The sequence below is a fragment of the Haemaphysalis longicornis genome, unplaced genomic scaffold, assembly GCF_048455015.1.
Source record: "Haemaphysalis longicornis isolate Haplotype H1 unplaced genomic scaffold, Haemaphysalis longicornis Haplotype H1 scaffold_12, whole genome shotgun sequence".
Lineage (NCBI taxonomy): Eukaryota > Metazoa > Arthropoda > Arachnida > Ixodida > Ixodidae > Haemaphysalis > Haemaphysalis longicornis.
The window spans coordinates 108,303,306-108,323,176 of NW_027526225.1; the positions used below are offsets into that span (position 1 = coordinate 108,303,306).

Below are 19,871 nucleotides of genomic sequence, written 5' to 3' on the forward strand. Positions count from 1 at the left end.
CTCATAAAAGTGACTGGGGCAACAGACCAAGTTTTGTTGTAATGAAACATCCACGTATATATTTGTTAATAATGCAACATTCACACGCAATATACATACTTTGACAAAGAAACCACGAATGGATGACTGCTTTGTTTTTGCGTGACAGTCCAAAACAAAATTTCCGATGCCAGCAAGGGCATGCCAGTTTATTGTGAGGGTTTTCTTCAGTGGTGAAGGACTTGCGGAGCCCAGAAATGTGCTGAAAAGATGCAAATGTGCAGCTGGAAGCGGCAAATTCTGCAGATTTTTCTGGCAAGAACAAACAAATAATGCGAATTAACTGAATTTTTTCAATGATTAAGCGGTTTTAGAATGCGTTGAAAACGTATTCGGCCGACGAAAATTTTGAAATTTGTTTGAATTACCTGAAAGTTTGAATTACGAGTCTACTGCATTTTCTTTGCTTTTTTGTATATATATGTTCTCACTTCAATTTTAATTACCATTTTTCAGTATCCGGCCTTTACGTCAAGCGTATGTGTCCTTTTTTTTCGTCCACCTTGTGTTATAACCAATCACCGAAGATACAATGAGCTGTGATCCGACGTCGTTCACATATAATTTCTGCGTAAAATGTATTCAAGTAATTGGTGTTCTGCAGTCTTTCTAGGCCTCTCATAAATGACAACAGGATAGCTCATTTCAAAAAATGATTACGTGTTAAAAATGATTTTTTGCTAGTCGAGGTTGTGACTTCGCTTGTTAACCTGTCGCTGCTGGGTGCCTCAGTGCCACGTTGATTTGTTAATCTTGTTCCGAGATTACTTAAATAAGCATAGAACTAGCTCTCTAAAGTATAGCGGCAGCTCTCTTGGTGGTTATTTAAATCAATATCGAGAGCAAGGTCATACAACAAAACTGGCTTTCTTTAAAGGAGCCATGAAGAGAAAATACAACTTCGTTTAATTTGAAAGAACTAGGATTCAGTATCTCACTCAGCTCCATTACAGCCACAAAAGATGTTTTTTTATTGAAAAAAAGCAAGAAGTATTTAAAAACTTTCAAATTTTGCGCCACAGTGACGTGTTATGAGCAAGAATGACGTCATACGGGCCAACAATAAAACATAATTTTCAGTGCGTTAACTGCACGTTAGCATTCAAGTGATGCGGTCAAATGGAACTAGAGGCCCCATTACAGACGTCCACTCATGTGTCGTCGCGACAGGTCAGTTAGGCGGCCGCCAATCACACAAACAAGGTTCCGTGACGTCATAGAAAAGTTGCGGGAAATTGGCTAGGGGGTCGCAACTGCTTCACACGTTTTCTTTAATATCTCCGTTATTTGTTCGAAGATTGCAATGATATTGGTATCATTGTTATCGGGACTAAGCCGTCTTTTTAATAAACCCAACTTGTATTTTGTCTTCATGGCTCCTTTAATACCATGCTGACATCTCTCTCGCTAAATCAAAGTCAAAACTCGTTGATTTCACCTTGACTGAGATGACTTTAGGTTCAACTCATGTGACCATGCCTAACCACTTTGACTGGAAACAGTTGTTTATCAGTTCGTTATTACCGAGCCAAAAGTGCCAATCTGCTGCTTTTGTTGCAAATGTCGACAAAAGACGATAGTCTTTGTCGACGTTTGCCGAGTAAGTGCCTCCCTTCGCTTTCCCGCTCACCTCTCATGCTGTTTCTCTTCCGTCGCGCTCCTCCCAACACAACACATTAGAAGCTTGCTCGTCAATTTATATTTACTGTGTTCCACTGCTCTAGGCCGGGTGCCTTGATGCCAGCACGGTCGTACAGCAGAGACGCGCGTGAATCGAGGCACCCTACTTCAACGTTTATAAAACCACGTTGCCCTTCTCCACGTGTGTCCCAAGCAGAACGTGGAACCTAGCTAGTGGAACCTTTCGTTGCTATTGCTGCTTGTTTTCTTTAAGGGGCCCTGAAAGGCATTTTGAGCACACTAAATGAACTAGCGCAATCGTTAGATTGGGTCGTCAACGTCAGCTGTGCCAAGTATTACTCTTTTACGCGCAGCGGAAAGCTCACACTTTTGTTGCAAAGTTTGTCGCTTTTTTCTCACCCTTTCCTTCGTGTTTTTGGACGCTGCCATCTTCACATGTCTACATCATCGATTCCCATATGTTCGTCATGAGCTAGACATCCTGCTACTGGGCGGCTTTTTCACGCACTTCCGGCGAAAAGATGAGTCGTCTGCTCAGCGTCGGCTCGCCGGCTGATCTGCCAGCGGAGTGGAGTGCTTGGACATTTTACGACAAACGAAATAAGTGTAAACAAACGCTTAACCGTTCGTATTGAATGCAACACGGCCATAACACGACATGGATATTCTCTTACCTGAGTACCTTCCCTAAAGAAAGCGTTGAAGTCCCGTGGCACTTCTTTCATGCAATCGCAGAGAACGCCCTGAGCCGAATGCCCGGGTTTGACGGATACATTTTATTCAACTTCAAAACAAACCAGAGACGCGTTTCGAACGAACACAGCGTCACAACATGCGTTGCAAGTCTGAACCGCGATTGACAGACGATCGGTTGCTTCCTCCTGCCCGTCGTAAATTCGGCACTCACCTCGCGCCTTGTTTGCGGGGACGAACAGCAAGTCACTGAACTCTGGCAACCAAGCGAGAAGGCTTTTAGCCAGGCACACTACACATACCCCATGCGAGGTTGAGTCGTTCGTCGTTCGAGAAAGATAATCCAGACCATGGGAAGCACTATCCACCCGCAGAAGTACAACGTCGCATTTCATCGCGAAACGAACGCTACACATAGGAGGCGATGCACACACACACACAGCTTCGGTGGCGGCATTGGCTTAGCTGCAAGCTTCGTTCGGACAGTCAGCGATGCTACGACGATACAGAGCTGCGTGAGGGCGACGTGCTAACCACTTCACGTATTTAAAAACACAGGGGCAAAGAACTTGGTTCATCGGAAGCAAAAGATCTTTCCTTCATTATTGTGCCTGAAATATACTGGCTAGTGTTGCTAGTGTGCCGAGGGCGGGCCCTAGGCGGGCGCCGGGAGCGATGTACGCGGCCGGCTGCCGCTTGGGGCGCTGCCGTGCGGGAGTGTGCGCGTTCGTCCGGCCCGAGCAGATCGCGCGGTTGCCACCGCGCTGCGTAGCAGACGGCAGGGGCAGAACTTTCCAATCCCGCTTGCGACGAAAGCGAGCGAAAGCGACGGGAATTCTGTCGCGCGAAGAAAATTTCTCCCGACAGTTCGACAAACACGATCGTCGCGCGACAAAGCGACGAAATTCCCATCGCTTTCGCTCACTTTCGTCGCAAGTGCGAACGGGCCTTTATGCGCAATCTCCGTCCCACATAAAATAAGCTCTTGCTTGTCGCCTGAGCATACGGTTGATATGTGACTACGTTACACTGTGCTTGCGAGTGTATTTAAACGATGTCACTAGGTTTGAAACGTAAGCGCTCGGCGTGCAGCTTTGTAAACGCAAGCAGCCTCACGTACGCACGCTATTTTGCTGCTAATAGAGAGTTTTAGTACAGCGTTTGTGCCTTTGCATACGCTAAACGCTAAATTTTTGCGTCCCGCTACGTAAACATCGCGAGGGGAGTTTTAGTAGAACGTCTCATCAGTTTTGCGTTGCGACATGCTAATGCATATGGCGCCATCTGTTAAATGTTTTCCGAAATGACTCGGCGGCTGATCTGCTAGCGGAGTGCCGGAGTGCCTGAACATTTTACGACTATCAGAACACGGATGCTCGCTGCTCGAGTGCGGCGTTGGTTTGCTCTGCGCCTTCCCGTTCATCGCCACTGATAAAGCAATCCGATCCGGCGCGTTTTGTGCACGGGTTCTGTGTCGGTTTAAAATGTCTTTTTTTCACATGCCGCCGGTGGTAGGAATTACAACCGCCGCAAAATAAGACCCGGCACCAGCGGGCCCACATCTGAGACCGCGCTTTTTGGATAAACAGTGCGCGATGCACCAAAGGGAACGAGCGCACGATTCTCCCTGCGCTGCTGCGAGTTCGCCGCCGATACCAACTGCAGCTACGTACACCGCGAAAGGGCAAGGCCAGGCCGCACACATGCGGCCAGGTCTTTCGTTCGCTTTTCCAGCCTTTAGAGGAGTGGCCATGGTGTCAACAAAGATGAAAAAGCCGAAAGAGCTGGCCCGTAGCAGACGGCAGTCTGTGGGAGCGCAATAGCGGAAGTACGTCACCGCTGAGGAGCGAAGCATCATGGGAGGGGAGGCCAACAGAGAAGAAACAGTTGAAAGGAGGAGGAAATACGGCGCGACGATAATGCGCGGTTTTCGATTTACGATTTCTCAGCTAATACTCATCGCTTTAACAAAATTCTTGCAGGAGGAGATTGCCAATACATTGCTTTATTTGGTTACATGTACATCCATGCATCGGCGGAAGGCATTTCAGGACCCCTTTAATTAAAATGCCGCCAGAAGCCATAGTGGCGCGGGTGACAGCAGGCGACGGTGAATTTTTTTCTGCAGTGGATGTAGTATTTCGTTTAGCAAAAACCAAGCGTCCATGAAATTTTTTTTAAAGGAACACTGTAAATATCACTTATGTATTAATTTTCTGTCTTATATTTACGTAATGTCTTGTTCTTGTTCAACAGTGTTGACAAGTATGAACATTGCCACCGGACTTAGGTGCTTAAATTTGGCTGTGAGTATATAGGACTATTGCACAGATTTTGTTGCACTTTGGCCGGGTGGCTGAATCGAGTCACAGACAGACAGACAGACCAAAATTTTCCTGTTCAAGTAACCCAAGAAAGACTATCGTCTTTAAAAAATATTGTAGGCTTGAATCGCGTGCTGCTTGTTGTCTGCTGTGCAGCTTTCATTGACAGGCAAAGTGTTATACCATGCTTTTTCATCTTTGTGTAAGGCTAGAGTCCATGCTACTATTCCTCACGGGCCTTCTTCTGGAACGTTTTTATGTGTGCGTGTGTATGACATCAGCACTTCATTCCACTATATTCCCTTGCTTGCTTTCCACGACCTTTGTTGCTTGCTGAATATAACTTTCTTTACTCTCTGTCTACTGGCGCCAACAAAAATAACAAACTACGGGCTATTTTGCGACAAACAAGCCGCTTGACGAACCATCCTATTATGTATGTTCTCCGACCCGCCAAGGGGGCTCATTGGCTAAGGCGTACTGCTCTGCTCAAGGATGGAAGTTCGATCCGAACCCCGGTAACTGCTTTTCTGATGGAGGCGAAAAGCGAAATCGTTTGTTTCGTCATTTCGATGCACGTGAAAGATCCCGAGGTGGTCGAAATTAAGCTGGAGCCCACCACTATGGCGCGCCTTATAGCCCATAGTGCGTTAAACTTCGTAATTGATTAAATTATTATGTGTTCTTCGGTTACAAAACTGACCTATGAGGACGTGGGTTCGATTCCTGGCCACGGCGGCCACTTTTCTGATGGAGGCGAAAAGCAAAAATGCCCGTGTGTACGAGATTGCGGCGCACGTTAACGATCCCCAGGTGGTCGAAATTAATCCGGAGCCCTCCACTACGGCGCACCTCATCGCCTGCGTTGTGTTGGTGCATTAAACGCTACAATCAGTCAATCAAATCAATCGAGAGATTCTGTGGCTATTTTATTGCATGTGCAGTGGATGTCAAATGTACTGTTTTTGCGTGAAACGTTTGATGTGCAGAGTTGAAATTCAATGCCCTATGCGTCTCTCCAGGGTCTTCTGTACACCATAACGGACGTCAAGGAGCTACATGAGTGGATGGTCTCTCATCTCTCTCAACACCCTCTGTTCGAAAGAGTGTCAGAAGAGGATCTGGTGAGCTCTGGAATTCTTTTTTTCTGCAGTGTTACCCGAGGACTTGGACAGACAAAATATTAAGCAAGGTGCATCATAAGCAGCCTAGAGGCCTCTTCAGTTGAAGGTCAATCAACCATGGCTTTACAAGCTCCACTGACCTGCAGAATCATGTGGTTTTAGTTGAAACAAATATCATTAGCTGTTATGCTGGCTCCGAAAAGGGAAGAGCAGTGGGGGGAGGGGAAAGTTTGAGGTAGAGATAGTCGATTATACCCCTGTCACACAGCAAATCTAATGTCATTCAAAGTGAATCCGTGCGGGTCTACACGGCGAAACAAATGTCATTTGACTATGATAGTGGGGACGATTACCGAGCTCGCAAAACAGCAAAATTATACTTCAAGCGCATCTAGAATGTTTTCACACACAATGCTTTTTAAAAACATAACAAAGGATTATTTTGATAATAAAATAACAATAGTAAAATCACCGGTTTAGGTAGCATCTGTAGACATCACAAGCCGAGACAAGTCCGCAAAAAATCTGCATTAGGGTAGCGCGCACCCTGGGGACGAGATTTTCTTTTTTGTTAGTACTTGTTTGTCTTTCTTTATTTGAACAACACGAAGAGGCAAATATAAAGTTTACTGACAGTGAACTTCCTTCTCGAGTGACATGCCACTGCTGTCGAGGCTACTCATTTGGCTACTGAATGAGCTCCCGAACCTTAGTTAGCCGCTAAGTCATTCACCTCAAATGTCATTCGGTATTCTCGTGTAGCGCGGAATTGATGACATTTAGAGTGAATGACATTTGCTCTAAATGTCATTAGATCTGCCGTGTGACAGGGGTATTACTCTACTTATACGATTTGTGAAGAAAAATGCAGCGTTGTTCAATTTGAAAGGACTAATCTTTGGTCACTCACTCAGCTCCATTCCAACCGCAAAATATATTTTTTCAACATGAAAAATGCAAGAAATATTAAAACTTTCAAATTTCCCGCTCTAGGGGCGTGGTATTAGCAGGAGTGATGTAATGTGTGCGAGTACTGAAAACATAGCCATCAGTTTTAACTGCTCATTAGCATTCAAGTGATACAATCAAACGCAACTCGAGGCCACACTGCAATATGTGTTGGTGGTGGGTTAGCCGTCGGCAGCTGCCAGTCACACAAAAAAAAATTTGTGACATCGTGAAGAAATCACTGGAAACTGACTGGGTAGTCGCCACTGTTTTACACAATTTTAATAGGTAGCATGCTTTGCAGAGTACCCCCACAGCCAGGATCATGCAACGTCCTGCATTTCCACAAAAATGCAGATATCACGGCAGTTCCACCTGTAATCGCTATAACGGCGTAAGTGGAGATAACTGGTCGCACGGAATTTTAAAAAACTAAAAAAAAAAACTAAAAAAAACGTCAAATAATTACGGAAAATGGCGAACCGTGTAACGCCCTGCATTTCCACAATAATGCAGATTTTGGGAAAGTTCGAAATGTAATAATTGGCATTTCCACAATAATGCAGATTTTGTGAAATTTCACCTGTAATCGTTATGATAGCGTAAATGGAGATAATCGGTCAAACAAAATTAAAGAAAACTAAAACATAAGAAAAATTTAGAATAATTGCGGAAAATGCCGATCGGTGTAACACCCTGCATTTCCACAATAAGGAAGATTTCACGAAAGTTTCACCTGTGATCGTTATAATATTGTATTTGTAGATAATTAGTTGGACAGGATTTAGAAAAAAACAAAAAATTTGGCTGGAAAAAAACTCACACTCACGACAGGCGGCGTAAGAATGCTACGGATTAGTAGATAATTCTCTGTATTTCTGTAGAATTTTTTTTTTAAATATCTGTCGAAAGCAAAGAACAACTGACACAGCGCACTATCCTTCCAAACGTCTCGTAGCTACTGCTTTTACTTCGTCATCATTGACCCACGAACCCAGCGTTAAAAAAGCACTACATCGTCTTTCTCTTTCATTTCTATCCTAAACTGTCTGGAAGCGTGGCGCATGCCTTTTCGGGGATTTAACACCCTCGCGATCCCGCAGAGTTCGTGTTTGAGACAGAAGCGCTGCACCACACACTCAACTTGCTGGCTGTTTGAGCTCCATCTGGCGCGGCGTTCGAATAATGCATGCTTCACAGGTTCTTGAACCAGTCGCCGAGCACGCCCACCTCCATACAGTGGTCACGCAGCGAGTCCAACAGTTAATCCAAAAGCTTGAAAAGCAACTCTTGCTCCTTGTAGCGGTACGCGCTGTCGCATCGCTTGCCACACTTCTAGGACACCTCTGCGGTGTGGCACAGTTTCATAATTAGGATCCTGTACACATCACTCTCCAGCACGGCCAATTTTTCTTGAATGTGTGAGGCTGCACACGTGGTTGGCAAACACGTGGGCTCTTTTCTTTCTCAGTCACGCTGCCATTTTGCTTCGCAGCGAACGCCTCGGCACCTTCATTTTGCGAGCGTAGCCAGACGGTGGCAAGAATGCAGCTTCGATATCATCAGACCTGTCACCGTGGTCTTCAGTTTCAGTCTCCTCAAGTGGGTCAGTTTATTCCTATGACATGCAACCTCCACATTTCTGAGGGATTGATTAGTTGGCAATTTTCACCCAGTGCTTCAACTCGGGCCACATTTGTGCTGCTGCTCTTCACCAGGGGATTATCGGTACTTGAGTACAGTGTCATTGAAGCACCCAGCTAAAGTACGGTCTTGAAGCACTACGGTCTTGAAGAACCCAGCTAAACACTGAATCAACGGCGCAAACGGTGTCATTGAAGCACTTGATTCACCGCTTGTAAGCCTCTGTTAACACGCTTATAGTCGCTGTTTGCATGTACCCTTCTTTGGGTTCATCGGCAACCAGTAAGTTGCGGTTGCGAAGCGTCTTTACGAATTTGGTTTCCAAAGGCAGACCTTTTACTGTGGGACCTCTGGCACTTTGAGAGCATCCAAGGTACCACGACTCCACTGAAAGTGGCTGGGTAAGGCGATCGCAGCCTTCCGGCACTGGTATGATCGCAGACGGTTGGAGCGGCCAAATGTCAACGCAGCCAGGTCCTCCATTCTGACCCGCCGCGGTGGCTCAGTGGCTAAGGCGTTGCGCTGCTGAGCACGAGGTCGCGGGTTCGATTCCCGGCCGCGGCGGCCGCTTTTCTGATGGAGGCGAAAAGCAAAAACGCCCGTGTGTACGAGATTTCGGCGCACGATAAAGATCCCCAGGTGGTCAAAATTAATCCGGAGCCCTCCACTACGGCGCGCCTCATCGCCTGCGTTGCGTCGGCGCGTTAAACCCCACAATCAATCAATCAATCAATCAATCAATCAATCCTCCATTCTGGAACCAGGCAGGGCCAGTGGGTGAGACAGGTTGCTACGCACAAAGTTTAATTCGCTGCTAGTGTTAAGGAACACCAGCTGACCGCACTCTCCATATTCCCACACTGTGGTCGTTTGGAGCAGCACCGATGGAGAACAAGTGCTGTAGGAAGGAGTCGTTATGCTTCGACCTTGTTGCACAAGTTCCTCACGATGGGCATAGTTGACAATGACGACGATGTGGCGATGGACGTTGATGTGGATCGATCGCTCGTCGATGATGTCGTAGTCGACGATAGGTGGCTCGTTGGTCGAGGGCACGTAGCAGACGACTGACTTTTCAAGGAATATTTACAGTTTATTTACAAGTACAACTATGTACAGGGCATGTATTAGCCACTCAACATTGAGCCGAGCCCGCAACATGCGAGACTCGCCTCGCCTCTCGATCGACCTGATCCCTCAGATCTCCTGATCTCTCCCCGACCCTAAACAATGCACAACACTCGGTTTTTGATCACAAAAACCCCGCCTCTAAAGTGGGCGTTTAAGAAAGAGTGAAAATCCCTCCCACAATGGTTCAAAATCAGCACTCATTGGCCACAATTACACCCAATCACGGATACATTCATTCCCACTCACGTGACCCAACGCTCTCTCTCCACCCGGGTTCAAGCAACAAACAAACCAAAATGGAGCACTATAGAACGGCACAAACCCGGTCGAGCGGTAAACAAACCGTTTCGAAGAACGCGTGTCTCTTACCACGCCGAAGCCTTTAAGGTCATAAATTTCGCTTTTCTGTGACTGAGCACGGAATCTACCGCGTCTGACACTCGACTTCCGCGAAGATGACGGTTCACGGAAACCCCGCTGCGCCATGAGTGCGAACCCGTGTTCTACAGCCTAGCCCTCTATGGGGTGGCTGGACATGGACGTTTGACGAAATGCGTACCGGAGCAGGGAAGCAAATGACAAAGGCGGCAGTGCCGTCCCCGGGTCTTAAGAACCCGTGATTTACTGCCGCCACGTGCCGAACAGAGTGCGCGTCTGGCATTCTGACTTTTCGGCTCTTAACGATTCCTGAAACCAAAGGCAGCAGAGTTAGTTGCCCGTCCGCCGGAGACAGTAGCGACACACGCACTTATAAATCTTGACCCCCTCGCTCCCGGCCATTACTTTGACACTTCGTTTCACCGTGCGGTTGGACCCTCGTCGCTAGCGCGCTCCGGCTGCACCCTCTGCAGCGCTGCTCTGCGAGGCGGCGCAGTACCCATTCAAGGCTGCGGTCACGGCGCCGGGCCGACTTCGAGCGTCCCCGGCATCCTTACAACAATGAGCGGGAGCGCCAGGCGCGCCACTTCTCGGAACCTGCCTCATGCGCCCCCCCGACTACACGAAGAAAACGCTTCCCCATCGTCGCGTTCCGCTCTGCCCATTCATCTCCTCGTCCCAAAAAGGCGGGAAAAGAAAAATGAACGACCGTAAAACGAGCAGCTGGCGATCTTTGCCAATTAAGAAGGGTGCTCGAACATAACACCTCCCCACCAAGAATGTTGTCCGTACACTTGCTGTACGGACAACATAAACTTTTGCCGCGGTTTAACTCTTTCGTTACGGCAGAAAAACGGCCGATTTTAAGTGCTTCGACAAAACATTTTTTTTCTCTTGAGCTACTGAACACACGTAGCCTTGCTATGCATGAAATTGTAGCTTATAGATTGCTCTTCCAAACACAAAGCAGCAGTTTTGTTAAAGGTACAATAACTTACAGTTTATTCGTCAAGTAATCAGAAAAAAGACCCCAAGAAAAGTATACGAAAAACACAAATCGGCACTTTTACTGAGACTAAAAATTATTTCAGGTATTTTAAGATATACAAATTGTTCCTACGTTCCTTGGCTATGATTCAATATATAACTCAACAGTGTACACCAAGTTTTTGCTTTTTGAGGGCCCGTCAACCTAGCGCAACTGACGGCTGTGCCACGCCGCGAGGGTACTCAAGGGTGAGTGAGTCTCTGTAAAACGTGCATCCAAGTACCGTACTTACCCGATTCTAACGCGCACTTTTTTTCCGGAAAAATAGGTCGAAAAATCGCATGCATCGGATACGAAACTGAAACCGAAACAGCGGAAATTTCGTCCCACCCATCGCCATTGCCATGTCAAGACGGCACCAAAGCTTTTAGCAACAATTTTTCGGACGCAGGAAGCATAGGCGCCTAGGCTTTTCGATCGGCGTTCACACAAATCGTCAAATCGTTCCACTTGCGCGCTTGATAACAGCAATGGCAGCAGCGGCTCTCACGCGTTCAAAACGAGCGGTCGGCTGAAGCGTGCGCCTCTGAAAGAAGCTCGCGGGATGGGCGTGTGACGTGTGGGCCACGATCCCATCGACCATGGTTGAACGTTAGTTCAGAAGTGTGGCATCGCGAATGTGCTTGGCGGCACCGAGGACGAGATGTTGTGGTCAGTGGAGAGCTACGAGGAGTGAGATGAGTGAGATTACTTCGGGAAATAAATCACCCGTTTCTCTCGCATTCTATTTTCTTGCTCACACAGTTCCGTTCGCGTTACAATCGGAGGTGCAAGTTTTTTATTTTTTTGTCAGGAAAATCGGGTGCGCGTTAGAATCGGGTAATTACGGTATACTCTTTTGTGTCCTCGCACAAAATTCTTATCAGTTCGGTGCTCTTATCACAAAATTCCTATCAGTTCGGAGCAGGGTTCAGTCGCACCTGAACCCTGCAGCGCTAATCTGACACGAGTGCCAGGTTATCTTGAAGGTGATAGCGCGATATAGCGCTGTGCATTTCGCAAAATATCCCGGCCGTACGTTCTCGAGACCCTAAACACAAAATCAAAACCGCAGTCGTCAGATAAGAAGCACGTTTTGTTTATAAATACAGCGCGGAGTCACAACGAAATTACCTGCCAGCGCTTGTTGAAGTGCGAGGCACCTGTACCGGAGCTTCGTCGTCCTAACTGAAATCTGAAGATCCCACATCATTGCTTGACCCCTCACTGCTGCTGAAATGAGAAAAATCGACAGCAGGAGCTACCGAAGTGCTTGCTACAGCAGTCCGACTGTGCGGAGCGCGGCGTGAACCCGACGCCATTTTTTCTCCTCCTCCCCTCCCCCTTCGGTTCAAATTTCTCTTGCTACGCCGCCACCACACGAGACACATAAACAAACGAAACCAAAATTGAAAGAGGAGTTGGCAATGAACACACCAGATGGGGATAGTTGTCTGTGGAGCGAGGGTTTTAGATTTTGCGGGAGATTTAAAATCATCGGACGCCGGCTTCCGATTGCCTATGGCGCCGTCGTGAAAGAGTTAAGAAACCCCATTTCACAAGAACGAAAAAAAAACAATCACTCATAGCACGTGCTACAACATAAACCCCCAATGAGGGCAACAACACCACTGAATACGCAGGCTACATTACAACCGTGGCGTGCTCCCTTGATACAGTAGAGGCAACCAATACTACGGATGGTGTAAACAACAACACACAGCACATACTCCCGCAATAACACAGGCGCTCCTACAACACTGGATAACGTTCTCATCGTCTCTTCGCGCACGCGCACAAGAATGTTTTCACAAACTACAACACACACCGTTCAAACGGTCCAGTGGCCACAGCTCCACACATTCAGAAGGTGGGCCCCACTTGTACATTCCATGCTCCATGAAGGCGGTCACCACACTTTTACTGCCAACGGGCATTGAAGGCCCCACCCTAGGTTTAAGATTTCCCGCTTTATTCGGACAGATCTCCCCTGAGCTTCGCCATCACGCGGCTCTCAATTATAGCTCTCCAACCTTGACAGGGCATCAGCACATTTGTTTAACGACCCTTTGATGTGAGAGAACTGCAGATCATACTTCTGCAGGGCCAGACTCCAGCGGGTTAGGCGAGCGCTTGACGACGTAGAGCGCGTCAGGTACGTCAACGGATTATGATCGGTCACTACTTTCACCTTAGCGCCGAATAGCCATGTATCCAAACGACCAAGTGCCCACACGACCGCAAACGCCTCTCTCTCAATGGCTGACCACTTTGCCTGCTGGGGAGTGAGCTTCTTACTGAGAAACGCAATGGGCCTTTCTTCCCCGTCGGTCTCCTGCGCTAGGCATGCTCCAACCGCCATCTCAGACGCATCAGTTGTTAAAATAAACTCTTTACCCACCTCGGGTACAGTTAGCGTAGGCAAGCTGCTCAATGCATGTTTGACCGCGTTGAATGCACTCTCTGCCTCGTCGTTCCAAGGTATCGCATTTGGGACTCGGCGGTTAGTCAGATCGGTCAATGGAAGCACCATTTCCGAGTAGAAGGGGATGTAATCGCGGTAATAGTTAAATAACCCTAATGCACCACGCAGGTCCTTTTTGGTTACCGGTGCCTTAAGTTGCAAAATGGCCTCCACCCTCTCCGGGTCGGGGGAATGAATACCCGATCCGACCACATGACCGAGGTACCGGACCTTTGACTCTGCAAATTTGCATTTAGCAGGATTAACTGTGAACCCCACCCCAGCAATAGTCGCTAGGACCGCGTCAACGTGCTCGAGGTGCTCCTGCCACGTTTCGGAATACACTGCCACATCGTCAATGTATGCACAGGCATACCCTCTATGCTCCTGCAGGGTTTCATTCATGACGCGCTGAAATGTGGCGGCCGAATTGCGAAGCCCATATGGCATCACCTTCCAAGCGAACAACCCCTTAGGCGTTGCAAAAGCGGTGTATCTCTGGGAGCTCTCCTCTACCGGTATCTGCCAGTACCCCCGTGTCATATCCAAAATCGTCACGTACCGAGCCCTGGCTACCTCGAACAGCAACTCCGTGAAGTTTCCCATCGGAAAGTTGTCAACCTCCGAGACAGCATTCAGCTGACGATAATCAATGCATAGCCTGACGGAGCCGTCTTTCTTGGCTACACACACAATCGGGTGCGCGCAGCTACTAGCTACGGGATACACCAGGTCCCATTCCCTAAGCTCATCAATCTGTCGGTCGACCTCAGGTCGAAGTGCCACTGGGACTCTATATGGGTACGCCTTTCCGGGTACTCCACCGGGCACTATTCTGATCTTATGTTCACCTAGCGCGCACCTGCCTGGTTTTTCGGAAAACGCCTCTTCATATCGCATGATGACTCGGCCAAGCTCCTCGGCTTGCTCGCTCGTCAAATGGTTTGCCTCACGCAACACCTCAAGTATCTTACTTGTGCCTTTTCCAGAGCACGGGGTACTTTCTACCTCTCCAAATTCCGCGTCTTCCTCGAATATTACGCCTACGTTGTTTGTACGGACGTAATACTTTCGCAACCGATTTGCGTGCACCCAGCGCTCCGTTCCGTCTTCAAACTGCACCACGTAGCTGTCAGGGCGCTTACGTTCTTTAATTTTGACCGGCCCGATCCATTTGGGGTGCATCTTATTCTGCGGATTGGCATCCAGGACCAAAACCTGCTCCTCCTCGCTGAACTCCTTTGAGCGTGCCCTCAGGTTATATTTCTCGGCGTATGCCCGCTGTACACCTTCTATTCGCTCGTCCACCGCTCGCGACGCCTCTGACATCTGCTGCCGGAGCCCCACTAGATACTCCGTAGCTACTTTGTTGAGCCCGACAGGCGGCGACCACTCCCCTGACCATGTTCGTTGTAATATACTCAGGGGGCCTTGCGGCACCCGGCCGTACATCATCTCAAACGGCGAAGTACCGGTGATCTCATGTGGCACCTCTCTATACGCCCACAGCATGCATGGAATTAGGCGATCCCATTCGCGCCCCCTTTCAAGCATTACATGCCTTAGCATGGTCTTAAAGGTGCCGTTCCACCTTTCCACTATGCCATTGCTTTGTGGATGTTCCGGTGTCGAAAATCGCATCCTGACTCCCAAACGTTCAGCGAGCTCCCTTGTCAGTGTAGCGGTGAAATTTGTACCTTGATCGCAGCAGATCAGCTGTGGGGTACCAAACCGCGAAAACACTTCAAGGAGCGCCTGGCACGTCGCCTGGGCTGTCAAAGAGCGGAGCGGAATAACCTCGGGCCACCTGGTGCACAGGTCTATGAGGCACAGAGCATACCTGTGCCCACGCGCTGAAGTCGGTTCGATTGGACCGATACAATCCAGATAGACCACTTCGAACGGTTCTTGCGGTCTTGTCAAAGGGGTTATCGGAACTCGATCTGTTATCCTCCGGTTAGAGAACATCTGGCATGAATGGCAAGACTGACAATATTTCTTAACGTCTCCCGCCAGGTTCGGCCAGAAAAACGCGCTCCGGATCCGCTGTTTTGTTTTCTTTTGCGAGAAATGCCCGCCACATGGCCTGTCATGCGCTAGTACAAGTACCTCCTTGCGGCGCGACTCCGGCAGAACAAGCTGCTTACACCGCCTACCATCGATCGCCTCCAGGTGAAAGAGAAGGCCATCTTCTATCACCATCCCATGTGTTCCCGTTCGCGCCTGCTCCCACGTTTGTGACAGTGAACTGTCGTCCCTTTGCTCTATCACAAATGCTCTCCTCACCTCAGACTCATTCTCCCGTGGCAGTGTGTCGACTGCGGCAACCTGCGCTATTTCTCCGCTTTCTTCATTGCGCTCGCGTTCCTCGGGCTCTAGGGTGATTTTCACGTGCCCCACACTTTCCCGCTGTGCCATGTCTTTCTCAGCCTGGACAATCCTAGCGGCTAGATCATCGGCTTCTTTCTTGGCCTGCCTGAGCTCATCGTAAAGGTCGGGTGTAAGGATCGCGTCCACCCCTTCTGCCAACTCGTTAGTCACCGCGCAAAGCGTTACCAACTGCGGGTTCACGCTACCCTCGCCGGTACTCAAGCTCAAAGGAACGTACATGAGGTCTGCCTCTACCGCATGCCCAAATGCCCCACGCATCGTTAGTTTCCCCGACCCCTTCTCACTTACGGCGTCTGGAATGAGGTCCCTTCTCACAACTGTTATCTCTGCCCCAGAGTCCAAAAGGGCTCTAAACGGGGTCTTCCCAGAGGTCAGCTCGATCCATGTCAGCTTAGATACCTGCACCCCCTTGCTCACTCCACACTCCAACACGCCCCCCGGGTCACAGTGTGCCCTCGCGGTTAGTTTCGAAGAAGGCGGTTTATTCGGTCGCTCCGGAGGCGGTTCTCCTCTCCTCTCCTGCGGGCAGCTCCACTGCATGTGACCAATTCGGCCACAGCTGAAACACTTCGGAGGGTTTCTCAACTCGCCTCTCTTGTTTTTGTCTGCGAACTCCCGCTGACTTCCCTCGCGTGCCCCGTTCGAGTCACCGCTCCGCTGGTTTACCACGCGATGCTTCGGCCTGCTGTCTTCAAATTTCTCCGCAAGCGATGCAACCTCCTTTGGTTTCAACCAATCCTTCGTTTCATGCTGAAGAATGAACGAACGTAGTTCGTCATTCATCAGCTGTTTGACCCGATCTGCTACGAGCAGAGATCGCAGCTCTTCGAGAGAACGAACGTTGCGGCTTCGCAAGTAGTAATCTAACAGCCCTTCAAGCTTAGTAACAAACTGGCCCCACGTCTCATTGCCCTTTTTGCAACCGTAGAGCCTGCGTTTGTATTCTTCGGGAGTCATTTTTAGTTCCTCTAAAATGACATCGCGGACTTCCTCAAACAAAAGCCTTCGACCATCCGACTTGTTTGCAATGAGCGCCCGGCTCCTTTCATTTAGGAACGGGACAATGATTGATCCTGCAGCCTCATTAGGAATATCCCAAGTACGGATCATGTTCTCAGCGCTGCGGAACCATGCGGGCACGAGCTCATCGGATTCCGGCATCGGCGCAAGGACTGCTCGTAGTGAATCTGCCCATCCTTTCAAATTTGGCCTATTGCCGCTGTCCATGCTACCGTTCTGCTGCCTTAATCTTTCAAGTTCAATCTGCAGCTTCAGTGCCTCGATCATTTTGTCGGCGTCGCTGGTACCGCCGCTCGCTACTGCCTGTTGCCTTGTCACCATTGACGGATCGCTCAAATCTGTCCGATTAGAAGAATTTGATTCGTCAACCTCTACGGCTTCCCCCTGTTGCTCCTGGGATCGTGTGGTGGGCGCCATCATGAAACCGGAGGAAACAAATCAGGGCCCACCTGTGTTCCTTCCGTGTCCCTCCTGGCGTTGCCGGTGCTGCCGCTCGCCTCTCGACGGCCAGTCGTAGCGTCGCTCCCGTAGCCTCGCACCAATCTGTCGCTCCGTTGAGTCTCAGCTCGAACGCTCGAACGTCTCGTTCGATGACGCCGGGTGGTGCCGCTCGCTTCTCGACGCCGGTCGTAGCGCCGCTCCCGTAGCCTCGCACCAATCTGTCGCTCCGTTGAGTCTCAGCTCGAACGCTCGAACGTCTCGTTCGATGACGCCGGGTGCTGCCGCTCGCTTCTCGACGCCGGTCGTAGCGTCGCTCCCGAAGCCTCGCACCAATCTGTCGCTCCGTTGAGTCTCAGCTCGAACGCTCGAACGTCTCGTTCGATGACGCCGGGTGGTGCCGCTCGCTTCTCGACGCCGGTCGTAGCGCCGCTCCCGTAGCCTCGCACCAATCTGTCGCTCCGTTGAGTCTCAGCTCGAACGCTCGAACGTCTCGTTCGATGACGCCGGTTGCTGCCGCAGCCGCGGAGACTCCGCTCCCGTTGCAACTCTCCCGTCCCGAGCTCTGCTCGAACTCTCGGACTCTCCTTCGCTGAACCCCGGGTTCTGCCGCAGCCGTGGAGACTTCGCTCCCTGGGGCCTCTCACTGGGATGTCGCCCCCTCCTTGAAGTAGCCGCCCCGTCGTCCGCCAAAAGCCATCTCGACCGATCCTGGTCACGGCACCAGTTGACAATGACGACGATGTGGCGATGGACGTTGATGTGGATCGATCGCTCGTCGATGATGTCGTAGTCGACGATAGATGGCTCGTTGGTCGAGGGCACGTAGCAGACGACTGACTTTTCAAGGAATATTTACAGTTTATTTACAAGTACAACTATGTACAGGGCATGTATTAGCCACTCAACATTGAGCCGAGCCCGCAACATGCGAGACTCGCCTCGCCTCTCGATCGACCTGATCCCTCAGATCTCCTGATCTCTCCCCGACCCTAAACAATGCACAACACTCGGTTTTTGATCACAAAAACCCCGCCTCTAAAGTGGGCGTTTAAGAAAGAGTGAAAATCCCTCCCACAATGGTTCAAAATCAGCACTCATTGGCCACAATTACACCCAATCACGGATACATTCATTCCCACTCACGTGACCCAACGCTCTCTCTCCACCCGGGTTCAAGCAACAAACAAACCAAAATGGAGCACTATAGAATGGCACAAACCCGGTCGAGCGGTAAACAAACCGTTTCGAAGAACGCGTGTCTCTTACCACGCCGAAGCCTTTAAGGTCATAAATTTCGCTTTTCTGTGACTGAGCACGGAATCTACCGCGTCTGACACTCGACTTCCGCGAAGATGACGGTTCACGGAAACCCCGCTGCGCCATGAGTGCGAACCCGTGTTCTACAGCCTAGCCCTCGATGGGGTGGCTGGACATGGACGTTTGACGAAATGCGTACCGGAGCAGGGAAGCAAATGACAAAGGCGGCAGTGCCGTCCCCGGGTCTTAAGAACCCGTAATTTACTGCCGCCACGTGCCGAACAGAGTGCGCGTCTGGCATTCTGACTTTTCGGCTCTTAACGATTCCTGAAACCAAAGGCAGCAGAGTTAGTTGCCCGTCCGCCGGAGACAGTAGCGACACACACACTTATAAATCTTGACCCCCTCGCTCCCGGCCATTACTTTGACACTTCGTTTCACCGTGCGGTTGGACCCTCGTCGCTAGCGCGCTCCGGCTGCACCCTCTGCAGCGCTGCTCTGCGAGGCGGCGCAGTACCCATTCAAGGCTGCGGTCACGGCGCCGGGCCGACTTCGAGCGTCCCCGGCATCCTTACAACAATGAGCGGGAGCGCCAGGCGCGCCACTTCTCGGAACCTGCCTCATGCGCCCCCCCGACTGCACGAAGAAAACGCTTCCCCATCGTCGCGTTCCGCTCTGCCCATTCATCTCCTCGTCCCAAAAAGGCGGGAAAAGAAAAACGAACGACCGTAAAACGAGCAGCTGGCGATCTTTGCCAATTAAGAAGGGTGCTCGAACATAACAGGCATCTCTGTCAAAGTGAGATGTGGTCGGGCAGATGATCACCAATCACTCTCATATGTCGCAAAGGACTGTAATATGACGTCTCGAACAGGTGTTACTCTTAAGCCAACCACTAGTACAGCAGTTGCAAGCCATGTGCCCTTTTTTTAGTGCACTTAAAACAGCAGTGGTTGCGTGAAAGGCACCGTCGCTTTTCCTGTGCTGAAAAGACTGCACTGAAATCGTGCTTTTCGTGCCCGTTACCGCCGCACCCGCGGCACTTCAGTTGTCCCGAAGCCATGGAACTCGGTGCAAACGCCACCGATAAGGCCAAGGTGCACAGTAACTGAGGAGAGGAGTTTCTTGGAAATTGTCGGGTGATGATGCCTTCGAGGTGGAATTCCATTGAAAGGCTCCGCTGTCCTCCCCCTGCTCTCCACCTGAACCCTCAAGAATGCCATGATGGCCTTGACCTGCTCTTCTTGTATCGTTGGCTGGGTGATGTCGTCATTCGCAGTCTCCTTCATGCGCTGTCAGGTCTTCTGGGAGCGAGTGCATGAGGACGTGATGCAGAACTACCGCATAGT

The 19,871-nt window shown here is 49.9% G+C and overlaps 1 protein-coding gene across 4 annotated transcripts in view; it reads left to right on the forward strand.

The window, feature by feature from the left end:
* LOC144163208 (tRNA (guanine-N(7)-)-methyltransferase) overlaps positions 1-19,871 on the forward strand; it is a 103,758-nt gene that overhangs the window by 78,551 nt on the left and 5,336 nt on the right. For all 4 annotated transcript variants that reach the window (XM_077694065.1, XM_077694063.1, XM_077694066.1 and 1 more), the window contains one exon: positions 5,720-5,821. In XM_077694065.1, the coding sequence (XP_077550191.1) occupies positions 5,720-5,821 (102 nt within the window). The remainder of the gene's footprint in view (positions 1-5,719; positions 5,822-19,871) is intronic.